The sequence below is a fragment of the Pipistrellus kuhlii genome, unplaced genomic scaffold (assembly GCF_014108245.1).
Source record: "Pipistrellus kuhlii isolate mPipKuh1 unplaced genomic scaffold, mPipKuh1.p scaffold_m20_p_4, whole genome shotgun sequence".
Classification (NCBI taxonomy): domain Eukaryota; kingdom Metazoa; phylum Chordata; class Mammalia; order Chiroptera; family Vespertilionidae; genus Pipistrellus; species Pipistrellus kuhlii.
Genome location: NW_023425540.1, coordinates 14,640,387 through 14,660,394, shown reverse-complemented (window position 1 = coordinate 14,660,394; position 20,008 = coordinate 14,640,387). Strand labels below are relative to the sequence as shown.

At 44.8% G+C, this 20,008-nt stretch overlaps 1 protein-coding gene across 3 annotated transcripts in view; it reads left to right on the top strand.

Moving 5' to 3' along the window:
- MYO10 (myosin X) overlaps positions 1 to 20,008 on the top strand; it is a 189,963-nt gene that overhangs the window by 75,511 nt on the left and 94,444 nt on the right. For all 3 annotated transcript variants that reach the window (XM_036411036.2, XM_036411035.2, XM_045571550.1), the window contains one exon: positions 9,039 to 9,197. In XM_036411036.2, coding sequence (XP_036266929.1) covers positions 9,039 to 9,197 — 159 coding nt within the window. The remainder of the gene's footprint in view (positions 1 to 9,038; positions 9,198 to 20,008) is intronic.

The window sequence follows — 20,008 nt, the reverse complement described above, 5'->3', positions numbered from 1 at the left end:
GCAGCACGGGCCTGCAGGAAAGGCACTGTAGGAAACCACATTAGGGAGATTACTCTTCATCCTGGGAGTGACTGGGAACAAACTGAGAATTCTGTCTGGGCAGGATCAGATTACATCACTGATAAAAGTAACAGGACCCACAGTGGAAATACTTGAGGTGCTTACTCAGCTCCAGGAACTATCTCCCTACCACTCTGCGAGGTATATGTGTGATGATTTTCCTTCTCTTGTATATGATGAAGTGGACGGTGACAGAACTGAGTCACTAGAGCGAGTTCAGATTGCTCGGCCAGTGGGGAGCCGAGTGAGGTTCAAGCTTACCAAAGATGATACTGTTCAGACTAGAGCCGTGTCCCCTTATGGAGCCTAGTGAACTCCACTTTGGGAAACACCAGCCGAAGAAACCAGAGATATTTCTCTGAAAATGTCTTTCACTTCCAAGTTATCAGTGCTAGGAAAATTTATTGTTAAAATTAAAATTAGTAAAAAACAAACCAACTTTTTTTTTTTTTTTTTAAGGGAGAGAAAAACATCAATGTGAGAGCAAAACATGGATTGGCTGCCTCCTGTATAGCCCCTACTAACAATTGATCCCACAATCAGGGCATGTGCCCTGACTGGGATGGAGCTGGCGACCTTAAGGTGCATTGGATAACACCCAACCAACTGAGCCACATTGGCCAGAGCAAAAACAAACAAACAAACAAAAAAACCACCATAAACCTTTTTAATTATTAAAACTCAAAATTAAATGTTTCATGGACTGCAACTTGAGCGGTAGGAATTCATGGCATGGGGCACTGGAGGCAGAGATACTAATGAGAAAACTGTGGTAGGTAAGGGTCTGGATGAAAAACGTGAGGAGTGAGCCCTGGCTGAGGCAGGAGTGGAGAGGAGATGTTGGTCATCTAATCAGCAGGACGTGGAAGGAGATGTGGAGGGACTGTCGGCTGATGTTGGTCTCTGCCTTGGAGCTGGTGCTGAAGGTATCATTCCCCGAGGAAGGGATAAGGAAGGAAGTAGCTCAGGATGAGAAGGAGATGGAATTACTGGTTGCTTTTCTTGGAGATGCTTGTGAAACATCAGTGCGGGTCAGAATTGTAGGAATGGAGGTTCAAGTCATGCTATAAGGGTCCTGGCTCGTGATGCAGAATAAAGACATCAGAAAGGGGTCCTCAAAATTAGAACAAAGACCAGGACATTTACACATAAGACAGGTACCAGGTGCCAAGTGATGTTTGGGCCAAGAATTGGGGTTCCTGGACTTTCACCCCATCCCTATTTCTTCATCTCTGGGCTGAAATTTACTACACATAAGACCAGTGGATTAGAAGAGGAAAGCCCTCTTTCCTTCTAATAGTTTGCGATTCTTGGTGGAAGTTTAGTATTTAATTTTGCTTTGTTTTTGTTGCTTTTTGAAAACAATTTTTTTTTAATTGAATCAGTTGAATGTATCCAGATATGCTCATTGATAGCTATATTGATTGGCCTGATTTATCTTTGTAAGTCTAGAAATGTTGAAAATTTTTAGAAAAGTGTCATAGAAATAAACAAAATTTAAAACACCAAAAACTTGCAACCCATCATTGGAGTTCTGATATATTTTCTTCCAGTTTTTCCCCTCTATATATGTAGACGCCATTCGTTTTGAGATCATTGTAAACCCACATGCATATGTAAGCAAGAATATAGAAAGATCCCAGGACCCTTTGCCAATCTCCCCCCACCCCCGCCCCCCCACTCACACACACACACTGATCTTACACACGATCCCAGCCAGGGTGTTGACACTGATACAGTTAAGATATAGAAGCGTTCCCTCAGCCCCAGGACCCCACATGCTGCCTTTTACAGCACACCCACTTCCCCTTAACCTCTGGCAAACACCAGTGCTCCATGCTCTATAATTGTGTCATTTCAAACATATTATATAAATAGAATCATACTGCTTGTAACTTTCTGGGACTGACTTTTTCAGCTTTTGCATATTCCAGATAAAGCTGCCGTGAACATTTAAGTTTTTGTGCAAATGAGTGTTTTTTATTATCTGAAATGAATATTCCAGAGTATAGTTGCTGGTGTTTGTGTGTGTGTGTGTGTGTGTGTGTGTGAGTGTGTGTGTTAGCCATTCCTTCCAACTGTGCCAACTCCCTCACAGTGAGTTCACTTTTGTCTCAAGTTCACCAGGAGGGGTCTGGGCCAGTGTATCATGTAGGCCTTCCTGGTAGCAGGCTGTTGCCAGAGCAGGCGAGCTAGTGCCTTTAGCACTGCTTGTGTGTGAAGTGGCTCTGCCTCTCCAGCGGCAGACAAGCGTCCACAGAGGAACTGCCTGGGTGTGTTGGACTCTCGGGTTCTCACCCCTGTCTGTCCGCTGCAGACTCTGCCGGGCCATTAGGAAGATCCCTGCTCAGTGGTTAGCGCTTCTTGCTCGGGCTCACCTGCAGAGCCTCATCTTTCCTGGGTTGTGCATGTCATTGCTGGTGCATTACTTGTGCATGTGAAAGCAGGGAGAGGCCCTCCATGGGGAGACAACAGTGCTTGTAGTGTCACCCCAGAAGAGACTCAGACCTGGCCTTCCTGAGGAGTTTCTGGAAAGTTGGTCACGCCAAAGCCGGTTTGGCTCAGGATAGAGCGTCGGCCTGCGGACTGAAAGGTCCCAGGTTCGATTCTGGTCAAGGGCATGTACCTTAGTTGCAGGCACATCCCCAGTAGGGCGTGTACAGGAGGCAGCTGATCGATGATTCTCTCTCATCGATGTTTCTAACTATCCCTTTCTTTCCTCTCTGAAAAAAAAAAAAAAAAAAAAAAAAAAGTTGGTCTCACTGAATTGAGTTTTGTTGTGAGATTTCTTCTTTGTGTCTGGTCTCTAGAAAGGCAGTGTCAGTGTTAGGTTTGATAGTAGAGTTGTCCTTGACGGTGAGTAGGTAGAGAGTGTCTGCCCCCACTTAGCCCCCACTTAGCTGCTTACGTGGCCTTTAGCTCCTTCGGGTCAGAGGCCAAGTGCCACTGCAGGACGCTGGGCCACACGCTGCCCCCGCCCCCACCCCCACCCCCGCGCGCTCTACCAAGCACCTGCCTTGTGCAGCCCTGCCTCTGTGTCTGCTCTTCCCTGGCTGCCCTCTGTCCCACCTGACCAGTTCCCATTGTGCCCTGGGAATTTCCTGTTTACCCACCACGTGGGTAGGATTTGCCTGTTTGTTTTTCTGATCCCTCTGTGGATGGTAAGCTTTTTGACGGAGGAGTGTTTACTTTATCATTGTATTCCCAGGGTCCCGCTCACAGCATGGCATGGAGGACTGGGGAACTAAAGAGAGTAAATGAGAAATAATGGAATAAATGAGACATTAAACCCAGCATCGATGTGTTTTCCCTTTCCCCTCTGTACCCAGATCTGGGGTTCAGAGGGCCACAGAGCTCTTTCCCGTTTGCTCCACTCTGTGCCCAGGGCTGCACAGCCAGTCAGTTGGCAGAGCTGGATGCAAAGCCCATCTTTAACTAGTGTCCCTCCAACAGGCATGCTTTTCCACACTAGCTGTGCTCTGTGCTGTGGGACAGGTTTCCTAACCTCTCTGGTCTTTTGTGAATTCATCCTTTAAAAAATGAGCAACAGCATTTCTTCTCCCCTGAGGATCAAGCGAGGTAACGTAACACGCATGTGCCCGGTGCAGGCAGCCAGCACTCAGTCAGTACCTATCCTCCGCCCAGCCTGCCTCCTCACTCTGGTTCTGTGCCCGAAAGCTGTGCACGGTGCTGCCCTGGGCATCAGAAACCTGATGACAGTTTAAGGGACTTAATCTCACAAACTAGCGTGAGTCTCTGGAAAAGAAGATACCCATCTTTGCGTTATCTGTGTTTTGTAGTCGGTTATCTAACTAACTCACCCAAAGGAGGTCAAAGCAACAGATTCTTACTTATATCATGGTTATTTTAATCCCCTGTGCCATGGTAATTAGGATCCTAAGTCTCTTGACAAATTTGAGCCGAAAATGCACCATTTCCCCCCCATTAGGCATGTATAATTTTGCTTTGGATTAGATCCCAATGGAACATTCTAGTGGAGTTTACATTTTCATGCCCCAAATGCTTTCTCCAGGCTTCTGCGACAGAGCAACACACTAACAGGCCAGGCAGATTTCCAGTTAAGTGGTCGGCTTCTTTAGACTCCTAAGAGCATAGCTTGAGTCGGTGAAGCTTAACACAAGGAAGCTCATTTTTTATTTACATGATTGCTCATTTGAGCCGCGTCAGGAGGCAGATGTCTTAACCTTTGTCGTGTATTCTACTTTAATTTGTGAGTCAAGGAGACAGTCAGCAAATGAAAGAAGGGAAATAAATTGAGAGGCATCCCCAGATAAAAATGTAGAATTCCAGGGGAAATGGGAACAAGGCCACCCGGATCTATGCGAAGGGATTAGAACAGAAGAAGCAAGTGTTATGTCTAAGAGTTTTCATCAGCACACAAGTCAAGAGATCGCTATGGAATACGAAGAACTAAATGTGCAGCCCTCCCTCTGGCTCAGTCCCTTCTCCCGCACAGCTGGGCCAGTGGGAGCTCCCCCTTCCGTGCTGAGTCTCTGATTATTTCCTTATAGAATGTTCTGTGTTGTTCCTAGCATTACATCCCTCTCACAAAAACAGCAACTTTTACTCTATCGGGTGCCAAGTACTGTGACTTTTATCTACATTATTTTATTTTGTTTTCACAGTAATTCTCTGAGTTAGGTATTATTATTGCCTTTCTGACTTTTCAAATGGGGAAACTTGTGAGCCAGAGGTTATCTTACTCATTGTTCCTGAGCTGTAGGTAGCATAGATCTAGGGGAAATGAATCCATCCAGATCTGACTCCAAGACCATGTTTCGGACCTAGCTAGTGTGGCTTAGTTGGTTGAGCATTGTCCTATGCACCAAAGGGTTGTAGGTTCGATTCCTAGTTAGGGCACAAGTCCAGGTTGTGAGTTCAGTTCCTGATTGGGGTGTGAGGCAACCAAAGGATGCTGCATTCTCATTATGATGTCTTTTTTTCCTCTCCTTTCCCTCCCTCTCTCTCTTCAACAGAAAGTTAGGTTTTATGAGTGAAAGTGCCTAATAACTTCAAGAAAGTCTGTATACATCGCTCCTTGCTATGGAACTATTGTGTAAGTGTGGTGGGTTGCCTTGCAATGTGTACTATCCTAAAGGTTAAACAGAAAAGGGGATGGATAATGGCTCAGCTGTTTTATCTAATTAATTGACTCCGTGCCTTTTCATACAGAAGTGGACCCAGCCTTGGGCAAGCCTCCTTTGAGTTGTTTTTCCAATCGTGTTGATTGGTTTCCTTTGTTCCCTACGCTTAACCCAGTCCATCTTGTGACCAGAGGCTTGTAATTCTGTAACAGGAGCTATTTGTTCTGAGGCCCCATTTTCTCTGAATTAATATCCTGTCTTTTAATCTTCCCTATTTTGCTCCATTTTGTAACCTCACTACATTTCTCCCAATAAATGCTCCATTGAAGTAACTCAGTCTATTCTGGGTTGGGTTTTTAGGGATACATCTTATTATTGTATGTTGGCAATTGTCTGTTCCTGAAAAAATCCTGAAGAAAAATTCCATTCTTTAAACCTAGAATTTTCCTTTCTGCTATTTTGCATAATCTTGTGCAACTAAATACCCTGCTGATTACTGTACATAGGAATGAGTTTTATCATTCAAAGGGCTTTCCTTAAAAATCCTTGAATAAGAGCCCTACCTGGTTTGGATCAGTGGACAGAGCATCGGCCTGTGGACTGAAGGATCCCCAGTTCAATTACAGTCAAGGACACATGCCTGGGTTGCAGGCTTGATCTCCAGTAGGAGGTGTGCAGGAGGCAGACAATCAATGATTCTCTCTCATTATTGATGTTTCTATGTCTCCTTCTCCTTCTCTCTTCCTCTCTGAAGTCAATAAAAATATATATTTAAAGAAATCCTTGAATAAGATTGTTGGTCTTATCAACCCATTGAAATCTTTGAAAGTTCAATCATGTGGGGCAAAAGTAGGTTTATATTTGTGAGTATGCGAAACACAGGGTTTATTCTTGTACTAGTAGCCCTGCACACGAATCCGTGCACCAGTAGCTGGCCAGTAGCTCTCTGCCTGCTGCCCTGCCCTCCTGTAGTTCCCCCTACCCCCTCCTGTAGCTCTCCACTGCCCACTTGTAGCTCTCTGCTTCACGGCATAATGACCATTTGCATATTATATCTTTATTATATAGGATTATTATTTTCCATACAAATAGCATGTATCCCTCACTCTGTATGCATTAACATCCTGAATTCAGGGGGCTAGTTTCATCCCTTACTTACATAGAGTTTCTACTTTGACATTATCCTACCAGTGAGGCTGGCTCAAAATACCTAATATAAAGTAACCTGTCTTGGTACTTAGTCCCCCAACCTGCATGATGTCTTCATAGACATTCCTCACTATCTGTGATGCTATATACTTGCTAGCATGTTTGGTTCCATCCCCCCTTTCCTTATTGGAATGTAAGCTATATTCCTAACACACCAGAAAATATTTGCTTGAATGAATTTTCTTAATTTATCACTTATTTAGCACTTTTGATGTGCCAAACATCATTCTAATATTTTTACAAGTGGATGGTTATCCTTGCCTTTCCTTCACAAATACATTTTCTCTACGATTCCCCTTTTCTCTGAAATAATCATTGTTTTGAGCAGCTGCACTCCTGTATCTTAGCAGAATGTTTCTCTTTCTGTTCAGACCTCTTGTTGATGTAACTGTTTTCTTCCATCATGATTTCCTCTCCCTGAGGTTATGAGGATTGTTCTAGGTCTCCTGATCACTCCTCTCCTGGAATGGGCACGGGCCCAGGTGCATTCCAGAAAATATCTAAGGAAACTAGTGTAGAAGGTGGGGGAACTCTATTTTCAGGTCACGGCCATTTTTTCTGTGGCCATGTGATCAGTTTTGAGCGGCTTACTTGTGCTCACAAATGGTCTTGCTGCTCCCAGCACATTAAAAAACAATGCAATGTTTACATAGGACATAAATATTTAATCACTGTTCATATATATTTTAGTGTCTAAGTGTTGTACCGTGTGTATTATTTTTTTTAAAGCAGAATCAACAGAAATACAGACAATAATTTTAATAGTCTAAATTATTTTTGTCCTCAAATTCTTGGATTCTCCATCTACCCAGACAATTCGTGGAAAAAGTAGTTTGTTTTCATGTTGGGCAGGACTTGCTGGTGGTGAGGAAGTAGTTTTGCTGGCTTCAGTGGCATGTCTTGGTTCCTATGAGAAAGACTTTTCTGGGAACTTAAGTGACCTGTCTGCCAGTGGTGTTGGCAGGAGCTTTGAGCAAACAGAGCGAGGAGAGACCCTCCTGGGAGTGCTGAGAGCAGAAAGGGGGGAATGCACAGGGCTCCTGTGCACTCAGCCCACCAGAGGTTGTCTGGCCCCACCCAGTTGTGCTTCTGCACCCACCCTCACAGTCACTTCCCATGGAAGACCAATAAACCTGCCCAGTGGTGGTGGTTCCGGCAAACGTGCCTGTGTAGAAAGCTGGGGAAGGCAGAGGGTCCGGCTGTTGCTTCTGGGGTTTTCCATATTGCCCTAACATAACTACCTGGACTTTCAGCCTACATCTCTCTGTTTAACTTTCTTCCATGCTATTTATGAGTTAAAATGCAAGCGTGGGTGTCCTGAGTGTTTCCACACTCTTGAATGTGTCTGTGCATTTTTCTTACCACCTTGCTATCCTGGCATACTCCACCCTGAGCACTTCCCCTACCCCCCCCCTACCCCGCCCCCGGGCCCCAGGCCTGCCCCAGCCTGTGGGTGCTCACGTGGCAGGGTTGGCCACCTCTCCAGGGGTGGGGCTGCTGGGAGGGGTGTGTCTCCTGGTGGGTGTCCCGGCACAGGAAACAGCTGGGGAGAGTGGCTGGCCCTCAGAAGGCGAGCAGGGTGTCTGCCCTGGCCTTGAGCAGTTTCTCAGGACTGGTTTTGTACCGCTCTTGTGGTTTACATGGAAGAAATGCCACTGCTGAAGTTTTAATTTTTCTCTAGAAAAAGAAAACATGCCATTTTCCGTGGCCTAGGAAAACCATCGAATTGGTACTTTGGCTTTTTTGGTGTGTCATTCTCTTTTTGCAATAACATATCATTTGTTGCCATGTAGGCAGCTGGTCAATATTTAAAAACAGAATTCCCAGTCATAAGTTCTGCAAATATTCCAGAAGGTTGTTTGGTGTGTGTATATGCACACGTGAGAATGGGTATATATGAAGACTGCATGTTTTCATGTCTTTTAGTTTCTTGTTTTTTTGTTTTTGACATCTTGGAGTTCTTGTTTTGTTTTGGATGGATGTAATAAAAGTGTGAAGTGTTGGCTATCTGTGTTTACATGGGGGCTGCCATCTTGTGTGTTGGAGTGATGGTCAATTTGCATATTACTCTTTTATTAGACAGGATCTGAGAGGGAATTTGTTTTGCCTAAAGATCACAGGAATGTTATATATCCTGATAGTGAGGGGAGAGCATCCAAGGATATTTTTCAAACATTCCTGTGCAAATGCATTCCAATCTTTGAACAAATCTGTAGACATACAGTGAACTGACGTAACACTTCAATGGGAAAATGTTATTATGAAGCTTTGAAATATATGATCCCGTGTGAAACATTATGCAGTGAAACCAAACTGTTTTCGAAAAGCTCGGTTAACCAGTTTCTTAAATGATTTATATCAGTTGGAGAAATAGACAGAGAAGTGAACTGTAAGATTATAATTTTTGTGGTTTCCAAAGGATGGTTAGCCCCGAACTCATGTCTCTTAAGAACATCGAACAGCAACTGTCAAGACAATTTATTCCCTTAAACAGAGATGGGTGGCACCAAGAAAATGAAAAAGTTCTCTGCAGTTTGTTTTTTGTGTTGGCCAATTCAGGATCTTGTTGCTGAAATGTGTATTGTTTGTACAGTACGTTCAGGAAACTTCTAGAAACGCTTTGCTGTTGATAACCAATGACTTCATCCCCACCCCCTCTTTCAGGTATTCACATACAAGCAGAGCACAATTACGCACCAGAAGGTGACCGCTATGCACCCCACGAATGAGGAGGGCGTCGAGGACATGGCCACTTTGACGGAGCTGCACGGGGGCTCCATCATGCACAACCTGCACCAGCGATATAAGAGAGACCAGATTTACGTAAGTTCCGCTTCGATGCCCTCTAAACGCCCCTCAAGTTTGACTGTCTTTTTTTTCTAATTTTCCATTACGGTTGACATTCAGTGTTATACAGGTGTCAGGTGACGGCATAGTGGTTAGACATTTCTATAACTTACAAAGTGAAGCCCCCGATAAATCTAGTTCTATTTTCAAAATTATTGTTTTCAATGAGTATTTCCTGCCTTTTGAGAACCTCTGGTTAAGGTAAGTAAAACTATGTGTTTAAAAATGATTTGCCAAATTAGAAACGAGGCTCGATAAGTCATGTTCTCTGTGTTTATTGCCTTGATTTTATTAGAGGGATTACTTAGATTGAAGGGTATTGTGACCTTTCTTCTCCCGAATGCGTTGTGTTTGTACAAAGAAGGCAGGAGGAGTGGTTTGACTTCCTCAATTAAGGGTTGGGAAAATGTGGATTTGCAATGCAATGTACCTGAGCGTAAGCTTTTTTCTCCTTTTATGATTTCCTTTTTTTTTTTTTTGTCTCTCTCTGGATCCCACCCAGGGATATATTTGGATTCAAGGGAAACCATCTACCGTACTTGTGGGATCTGTTTTGAATGGAGACATGACCATAAGAAGTGGACATGCGCATGTTTCTCTCAATGTTTATAACGTGACTATTTCTGCATTATAAAGTAGTATTTAAAACTCACTCCTGTAATAACCATCTTTTACATTAAAGTACATATGTATTGCATTATCCATCAAGGTAGAATGGCCTGCAGATTTTACCCATTTTATATCTGCCTGTTTGCAGGTTTTTACAGCAGACTGGGGCAACTGTTTATGTGTGTTTATTTTTCCTATCAAGTTCAAATTCATATAGCTTTTTTTTTTTTAAATACATTTTATTGATTTTTTACAGAGAGGAAGGGAGAGAGATAGAGAGCCAGAAACGTCGATGAGAGAGAAACATCTACCAGCCGCCTCCTGCACACCACCCACCGGGGATGTACCCACAACCAACGTACATGCCTTTGACCGGAATCGAATCCGGGACCTTTCAGTCCACAGACCAACGCTCTTACCACTGAGCCAAACCGGTTTCGGCTCATATAGCTTTTAATAAAACATTTGAATATTGTGTGACAACCCTTCATCTTTGAATAATTTTTGTCCTTTCGGAGTTACACTGAACTTGGCTAATATGTGTCTGTGATTATGATGAAGAGTAATGTCAGCTTTTGGAAAAGCTAGTAGGTACTAACTGATACTTAAGGCACGCTTAGGAGTTAGGACCCTACAACTTACTTACCTTAGACCAGGAGAGAAGAATTGGGAAAGAGGAGGAATGAGAAATTTGGAGGTTTGGGGCTTCATTTTATTCACCTTTTTAACAAACATGTTTATTTGCCTTCTCTTTGCATTGGGAAAGTGTCATTTTTGCCAGATCGACCTAATGTTTGCCAAATGTTTTCAAACAGACCTGTCTAGAGAAATTTCATCATGTTGTAGTCCTCTGACGTGCTGAGTTTGCTTACACTAAGTCTTCAGCTTTAAAATGTTTTCCATATGTTCTTCAGAAAAGGTAACGTGCTTCCATGCCTGTGTAAAGGTGGCTGTGTAGACTGTGTCTTACATGTGCTGGCAGGTCGCACATTTATTCCTCTGCTTCCATCTCAGAAATCTCATGGGCAACAGTGAATGCCCCCTTCCCAGGGAATGCTCACGGGTGTCCGAGTTCCCACATGCTGCTGCCCTGTGCTTTCAGCATTCGGTATCAGACAGTTCCATGTATCTACTTGTTTACATAGCACACTCCTTCCTCAGAGTGTCAAGGACTTACTTATTTTGTCTTTCTGGAGCCAAGGACATTGCCAGGCACCTGGTGGTTGTGCAATAAATGTTTGTATAATAAATGTCATACATATCAGAAAGAACCAGTTCTGGTTGGTAATGAAATGTGAAGCTAGGTTGGAATATTTTTTATTGGTGCATGTCTCTTGTAGGTGAGTGTTTCAGAACTCACCTCTTTTCATGCAGGTCCTTACTCTACGTTTAATAGTCAAGCACAGATAAGTCAATTAGGAGGGGAAAAATACTGCCCAATGGATGGCAGGATGGATGGATGGATGTGTTTATTTATTTTTAAAAATATATTTTAAGTAATTTCAGAGAGGAAGGGAGGAGAGAGAGATAGAAACATCAATGATGAGAGAGAATTATTGATTGGCTGCCTTCTACACACCCCACACTGGAGATCAAACCCACAACCCAGGCATGTGCCCTGACTGGGAATCGAACCATGACCTCCTGGTGCGAAGGTCAACACTCAACCTCTGAACCAAGCCGGCCAGGCTTTAAAATGCTTTTATCCATTTGTTCACTGCTGTGTGATCCAAATCCAGATGACCCCCGTGTGCCAGAGATTGCAGGGATCTAAAAAACAGACAGATAAGTACAAGAGAATAGGTCGGGAATGGACTCCGAGTATGCCATCTGAAGCTACCTTAAAGGCAGAATTACCTGCATTATAGTTGGGATAAACTTGAAATTACTGTTCCTTTTTAAATATATGTATTTTATTGATTTGTTACAGAGAGGAAGGAAGAGGGATAGAGAGAGAGAAAAATCAATCAGCTGCCTCTTATACACCCCCTACTGGGGATGTGCCCGCAACCAAGGTGCATGCCCTTGACCCAAATGGAACCTGGAACCCTTCAGTCCACAGGCCGATGCTCTATCCACTGAGCCAAACGGGTTAGGGCAATACTGTTCCTTTTTTAAATTTTTTATCCGGCTACTCCCCTATGAGACCTCATCTTTTTAAGTTTTATTTTTTCTTTACCTCCCTCCATTCATTCTCAAGCTCATCTTAGAAGACTCTAGTTTTTTTAGCTTGGGACAATAACTGCTTTTAGAAACGGTAAAGCAGTTACAAGAGGACAGTTGCCCAAGATTCAGAATTTAAAAAAAAAAAAAAAATGGGGCATGTGTATTTTGTGGCCAATATCTTCACTCTCCTTTGGTTATGAGACGAAACCATTCTTGGCTGATCTGACTAACATGCTGAAGAGATCATCTGAGTGGGAGGGAGGTGGGTGCTCAGTTATTCCATCAAAGGAAACAGCACTAGTCTAGCAGCATCCACCTCTTCCATGGCTAGAGATCTGAGGTCACATGATCTACTCTGAACTCTTCACTGATGTGGCTGGAGAGCTGGTATTGAATTTTTAGCATCAGCAGAACAGAAAATGTGATGTCTCTTCTGCATGTCAACAAAGGAATGACCTGTTCTTATTCTGCTGAGAATGGAAATGGGAAGTCAAACATCCTTTGTGTACCATAATAAGGTCTCAAACATTTTGTGATTTCCTTTTAAATTGTTAGGAGGCTCGGAGCTATTAGTTAATCTGTCTTCCAATGCACTGTTTCATATAGCACTTAATAAATGATGCATGTTGTCAATGGATGAGTGATCAACTAATAGCTCTGCTAGTCATTGATTTCTTTTTCTTCAATAAAGTTGCATAAATCAGTGAGTTAGCTGCTGGATTAAACAGCATGGGGAAACAATCTTTTGTAAATGCAAAGCTATTTTTGTATATACTGTTGGGATTTGCTTCATTGTTTCACATCAGATGGTGATACACAGTTCAGAAGAGTGAATATTTTTGCCATGTTCATTTAAACATGCATGGTCTGTGCACAGGGTGACACATTGATTGACCTGATTTATGCAGAATTAATAAGATAGTCGGATAGTGTGGCTTTCGTGTGCTGTGCATGATACTGGCAACCCTGGAGTTCATAGGAGCACTGGAGACCCAGCAGTTTTGAACATGTATATGGAGTTAACAAAACTTATTTTCCAGGTGCAACCTCTATCTAACTAAAGTTTTTCTTCTTCGTGTACACTTGACAGGTAAAGACACTATAATATGGTAGGAATAATGGATTTAAATTGACAAAATGAAGCACTGTTTGGTGTGGGAGTTGTTGTGAGGCTGTGTTGAAGTGACTTAACTATGTGGGATATTGAGTTTCCACTGAAATGGGTTTGTTCGACCATTGACATTAATGAGCATTTAAGTTCAACAGATATTTCAGGTGACTTCACATGAATGAGTAAAAACCAGTGCTATTGGAAAAATAATAATAAATTGCCCATAAAACCCTGTTTTTAGGATCTTGTTTTTGTTGTTGTTTTCCTGAAGTGAAGATTTTTTTTCCTCTCCTTTGAGGGGAAAAACATAGGATTTTTGTACATCCAGTTTGCAGGTCGACTCAGTTAATTTCACCTACATGCCTTCCTTTTGAGACTTGGATAATTAGATTATTATCCATAAAGCGGCCACCGTGATTTTCTTATCACTGCTGAAGCCATTGGCAGTGGGTGCCTACTGTCGGGTGCCCCCTGTGAGAAAAGCACGGCTTTTCCACCTTCTATCTCAACTCTGAGTGATGCCCGTCTGTATATTTAAAGGAGGGGAAAAATGGCTTGACTTACAGCATAGGTGAGGCTCTGGGGGAGGACCCACTTCCTGCTCATTCCTGGTGCTGGCAGAGCTCCCTCGAGACTTAGGTCCTCGCTTTCTTGCTGGCTGGCAGCTGAGGGCTAGTCCAGCTTCTAGAGACCCCTTCGTGGAACTCGAGGTTCCTCCTGCTGAAGGCTCCACCACGTCAGCCATTCCAGTCCTCTGCTAACTCCCCAGGGGAGAGCCCAGCTCAGCACTTCTGCTCCCTACCTGCGAACCCATCCCAAGCTTCCACCTTGAATCTCTTGCCTCTGGGCTTCCAGATGGTCTCATCCCTGGGAGACGGTCCCACCCTCCTCTGTCCCTTCCTTCCACTGAGGAAACCTGGTGAAGACAGCCTCACTCTGTAAGTTCCTGAAGACTCAGGGAGTGGAAAGGCAGGGTGTGTGTTTGTGGTACGAGGAGGTAGTAGGAAGCCTGAGCTGGGTGTGGAAAGCCCTCCGGCGCAGGGGCCGTGATGACACTACTGAGAGCTGGTTAGAAGGAAAGCCTAGTGAGACACTACGCATGAAGATACAGATGACAGTGAATTTGGTGATGGCCTCACTACATTGGGATCTGGTGTTTGTTGGGGAACTCTGGGATGTAGGCAGCCAGGCTGGGTCAGGGAACCCCGAAGCAGTGGTTCTCAAGCAGGTGATGCGGCCCCTGGGGACAGCTGGCCATATCTGGAGGCAGTTTTGGTTGTCATAGCTAAGGAAGAGAATGCTAATGGTGTCTGGTAGGTGGTGGCCAGGGATGCTGCTAAAGGTCCCGCAGTGCACAGGACAGCCAAGAGTCACCTGGGCCAAGATGTCAGGAGGGCCGAGGTGGAGAAACCTGCCTTCCTTAGAGCTGGTCAGCAAAGTTCGGGCTCAGTGTTGTACAGACTCTGCCGTCTTTGTTAATGGTTTAATGAAGAGAGAATCTATCAGAGAGCGATTTTTAAAAGAATTGATAGGAAGGTGATGTGAGATGAGATTAGAGAGTCAGTTGGCTTAGAGAGTGTTGCAGTAATTCAAGAGTGAGGAGCCGAGGGTTTTAGACCAGGGTATACATGGTAGTGAGCAAGATAAGAACAGATATGAGGAGTCAGGGGGAGGTGAAAGGGACAGGATTAGCTTTAATGACCCCCCTCATCAAGCCCCTGAAACCCTGGCACCATTGGTCCAGGCAGCCAGGGGAGGGCGGGGAGGTGGGTTTGGGATGCCCGATGTATTGTAGTTTCTGGAGCCTGGACCATTCCAAATTGTTATATGCCCAGGATCTAAACACAGTGTTGACAAGAGTAGATGAAGCGTCTGTTATCTTGAAGGTGAGCTCTGTGTCCAGAGGGGAGGGCCTGCCACACTAGGCCGGTGGTGCGGCCACTCTGTTTCCCTCCGAATGGAAGAGAAGCCCCATTCTCCTCAGGAAAGGGTTTGTCATGCTCTGGGTCAATTGCACGGAGACTCCTGCCCCAGCCCTGAAGGAATGGCTCCAAACCACATCAGGGGGAGAGCTGCGGGGAGCTCGGGGCGCGCCTGCAATTATGGGGCAGGAGACGGCTCCGAGGAGGCCCTGCTGGTCCACCCAGCCCTTGGTTAGTTTGTTGGTCTTGTTGTACAAACAGGGCAGAGATCAGAATCAAGCCAGCCCGTTTAACGACGTGGGGCTGTGTCTAAGGATAAGTGCTCATGTCAGCACAAAGGTTCTTCACAGCTAACGTATTTTTAGGTGTTTCAAAAATACTCTTCTTCGGTTAGGTGGCGTTCCAGGCAGAATCTGTAAATGTGTTTGATGTTGTTCCCGCATTAACTTTGAAGCCTGTTTCTGTCAAGCCAAAGGTGTTAGCTTTTCTAAAAGGCAGCAAACAGCTCTAGCCGGCTTGGCTCAGTGGATGGAGTGTCGGCCTGTGGACAAAAGGGTCCCGGGTTCGATTCCAGTCAAGGGCAGGTACCTCGGTTGCAGGCTCCTCCCTGGCCCCATGCCCTGGCTGGGGCGTGTGCAGGAGGCAACCAATCAGTGTGTTTCTCTGCCATCGATGTTTTTCTGTCTTTCTCTATTCCATTCTCTCTAAAAGATCAATGGAAAGATATTCTTATGGGAGTATAAATAAAACAAAACAAGACAAAAAAAAAAAAATGCAACAACCAGTTGAAGACCTACTGATTGCAGGGGGCAGGTGGACTGAGGCATTAGACAGACACCATGCCATGGAGGGTACGTTTTGGACATGGGGATTGAAATCTGCATTTCATTTCCTTCAGTCGAGTTTTCCCAAAGTAGACCTTTTATTTTTATTTTTATTTTTGGTTTGTTTCTTTTCCTTTCCAAAGCCAGTGTCGAGTAACAGCCTCCTCTCACGGGTTCGAGATGGCCGGTGGTGGGATGAGAGTAGGCCTGGCATGTGTCTCCTACCGGGAACAGCTGAGTCCAGAGTGGTTTGCCCGTTTTTTTGTGTGTGTGTTTCTTTTTTCTCCCATGAAGTCAAGAGCTGGTGTTGCCAAAAGATGATTGTAACCATCTGTCTGACTGGGGATGTATTTTTAAACTTTACCAACCGTTTATGCTTTGAGTGGCCACTTCCACGTCAGCACATGGTGGTGGCAATTACAAACTTAGTTTTCGTGATTTTTTGTTCTTTTTCTCTGCCTCTCTTGGGGTCAGATTCCTTTCAGCAAGGAAGGGATTTTAGTCTGAAAGCCACTCGAATAAAATAGAAATGTCACCTCTAAATGTAAGAGCTTGACTTCAGTAACAGCTTGAGTTCTCTGTTGTGATGTGGTGTTCAGCAGCCTTGAATGCTTCATGGTGTTGGTTTTTAATTTTTTAATTGGCAGTGATGGCAAACAGTTTTGTTATGTAGAAGGTATTGGCTTAGAGAAATAGAAAACCCTTACAGTGTGAGGTTATCAGGTGGGTTGGTGGTCAGGTCTCGGGCTCCCAGCATATCTACACCGATTCTGCCTGCCTCTGTCTCAGGATGTGTGCTAGGCCCCGAGGGTGCAAATTACCCTTCTTCAAGGTAGTTGCTTTTTGAAAGATTGGATAAATGAAGGACGCTGCCCCTGCAGGACCTCCCAGTTTATTGGAAGATAGACACAGCACACCATTGACCAGTGGCTCGGGGTAACAATACATGAGACAAAAGTACTTACCAGGAACACAGAATGGGCCTTGGAAGGACACGGTGAAGACAGGGTCAGGAAGTGATTCCAGCCCGGGCATCAGTTGGGCCGAGTCTACGAGCATTCATTGGGGACTTTGGTCCAGGAAGAGGGTGCCTCATTCCTCGCGAAGGTCAGCGCGAACAGAGGCATGGAATCCTGTAATGTTAAGCATTTGTCCAATTGCAGGACACTGAAGATGCGGAGATAAAGGTTGCATGTGGCGGGCCGACAAGGGGGTCAGGAGCAGGTGAGGAAGGGCTCTCTGTGCAAAGCAGTGACCTCGGCTTTATTGGTGAGGGCTCCAGGGAACAGCTTTACACTTGAGTTCTGGCTGCAGGGTGATGGGTGAGTGCGGGGGGGTGGGGATGGGGGTGGGGTGTAGGAGGAGAAGGGACCAGCCAACCTGATGGGAAATGATGGGGTTCTGACCCAATCCTGGGAGGGCTTTGAATTCAGAAGATACTGAGAGAGAGAATCTTAAGTGATTTAGTCTGAGTGCAGGCAGGCTGCATTTCTGCAGGATGATACCTAGATTTCTAGATTAACCATTCTGGTGCCATTTGTCATGCATGAGGTGACTGTGAAGAAACAGGTGACAAAAAGCAGTTGTGGTTTTGTTTTCATTAACAGGAACCATCGTAGATAACTTCGATTTATGCCACAGTGTTATGGAGCAATTGTGTGGGGTGACAGACAGGGTTTGTGTTATTACTGATCAGAATCCTGGGCCCGGAAGGGTGTCCCAGAGAAGGCAGCCCCAAGCTGAGGACTTCCAGCTTCTGACTTGGCCACACCTTGCCGTCCAGTCATCGGCTCCTGTGCTGGAGAAGCCACTTCCCAACAGTAGCAGGACTGCTCCTGTCTCCAAACAGCTCTGCAGCCGAGGCTTCGGGTGGGGCTGTTTGCTTTCTTAGTTGTAGTTGGTGTGCGTGCGTGTGTGTGTGTGTGTGTGTGTGTGTGTGTGTGTGTCTGTCTAGGGTTGGAGAGCAGGTATTATACCCTTGTTATGTCTTTTGAAAGCCTTGAATTGGTAGATGTTGGACTGAAGAAGTATAGTGAGCTCCTCCCAACCATTTGCAGCAATGCGTGCCCCAGCTGTTCCAGATTATTAAAATGGGCAAGGATTTGTGTTTCTTGGTGAGTTATGTGGAACTTTTCTGAGTCTGAGCAGGAAAAAAAAGTTTTATGTGCTTTAAAATAGAACGTACTTTCTATTTCTGGAAAGCCGTTAGAAGGACCAGGCTGTTGGTTCATGCGGAATTCAGATTCTAGTCCCACTTCATTTTGCATGTGCCTAGAATCTTAACTACGGGGCATCCTCAGGGCCCATTTTAGAGCAGTAACAATACATTTCTGTAGAGTGGTAAATGGTACAAGCAACAAACGTCGCCTCCTAGCTCTCAGGGTTTTGTACTACCTTTTCTCTGCTTCCCTCGTTCTCCTGCCCTTCCGTTCCCCAGTCGCCATCTTTACTTTTTGTTACCTGTTGAACTTCCTTTATTCAAGGAATCTGTTCTTTATTTAGTGACAAAAGCACTCATGCAACGTGGTATATGTAAGGTGGTGGGGAAAATAAGTTGTCTTGTCTGGGCAGAGAGTATTGTTGCTGATGGACCTTTGAGATGTCACACAAGGTCTTTCTTTGGGTAAAGCGTTAGGAACCATTGCTCTTGTTGCCATGTTACTTTACACTTGTGTTTAGGGAGGCTCACCAGTGCTGTTTGGGGTGCACATGGGCACAAGCAATAAACCCTCAATGAGTCCTTATCCTTGAAGACCCTCAAGGAACTGAACCGCCCCCTCACACCTGTAACTGTAATGAGGATAATAGAGTAGAACATGGGGTGTCCTGTCACCTTCTTGAGCCACTCAGACTCCCTTCTAGAACATTCCTGGTGTGGTTGACCCTGAGAGTCATGGGAGGGATGAAGAGTTTTAAGCAGGAGAGTTTCGTCTTCAGATGTTCTTGGTCCAGTGTGGAGCTTGGATGGAGCATACAGGGCCACGTGGGACACCAGCGAGGAAGGAGGCGTTTATGGAAATCTAAGCAAGCGAGGCCGGGCGGTGGAGAGGGCGGGAAAGGGAAATGTTCTAGAGTTTACTGAAAGCGAAGCTTCCAGGGTGTGGAGGCTTTGGCCGCTGACAATGAGACTGGCAGCATCTGGAGTGATCCCCATTCTGTGTGTGGGTGTGCGGTGAAGGTGGTCACGCAGACCCGCAGCCTGACAGCGGTCCCTGGTGCGGTGACTGCAGGGCAGTGCTTACCATCCTCTGCCCAGTGGCCCCCTGGCCAGAGGAGGGGGCACAGCGCCCCTGCCCTGCCCACACCTCCAGGCTGCCTTGTGATGATGTCCTGACGCAGGTAATATCATCTTCGGAGCCCCACGATTATACATGTCAGGTAGAGTTGTTTTGGGAACATATAGACTGGATTGTGATTTAAAATCGTGACAAGCCTTTTGAGAAATGACTTGGGTCGTTAGTGAGAAGGTGAAATTGCTAACCTTGGGCCTTCATGTTGTAAGAGCCTAATTTACTCTGGTACTAAATAGAGTTTCTTGCAATAGAGAGGCCTTTTTAACTCTACATGAGGCAAGATTTTATATAACCTTTTTAAAAATATATATATATATTATTGATTTTTTACAGAGAGGAAGGGAGAGAGATAGAGAGCTAGAAACATGCATGAGAGAGAATCATCAATCAGCTGCCTCTTGCACACCCCCCACTGGGGATGTGCCCACAACCAAGATACATGCCCTTGACCGCAATCGAACCTGGGACCTTTCAGTCCACAGGCAGACGCTCTATCCACTGAGCCAAACCGGTTTCGGCGATTTTCTATAATCTTAAAAAATAAAAAACAAAATGGAATTCTCTCCACACCAGCCAGACACACATTTAGCACATTCTTTGCTTTCTTTCCTTTTTCTTTAATAAAATATTTCAGATTATTGCATTTGGTTCATAATCCTTTGTTTGACGTCAGGTACATGTTGTTTGCTATGGTACACGGGAGTCCATTTGTTGAATTTACTATCTATCATGGCACGGGTATTTATTATTTGAACTCTAAAGAAACTATTCTGTTCTTTACTCAGTGGTCTGTGATGGTCACCAGAGCATGTTTCTCGGTTCGGGTTGACATCTGAAGATGTGTACTCTAAAACTTTTTATG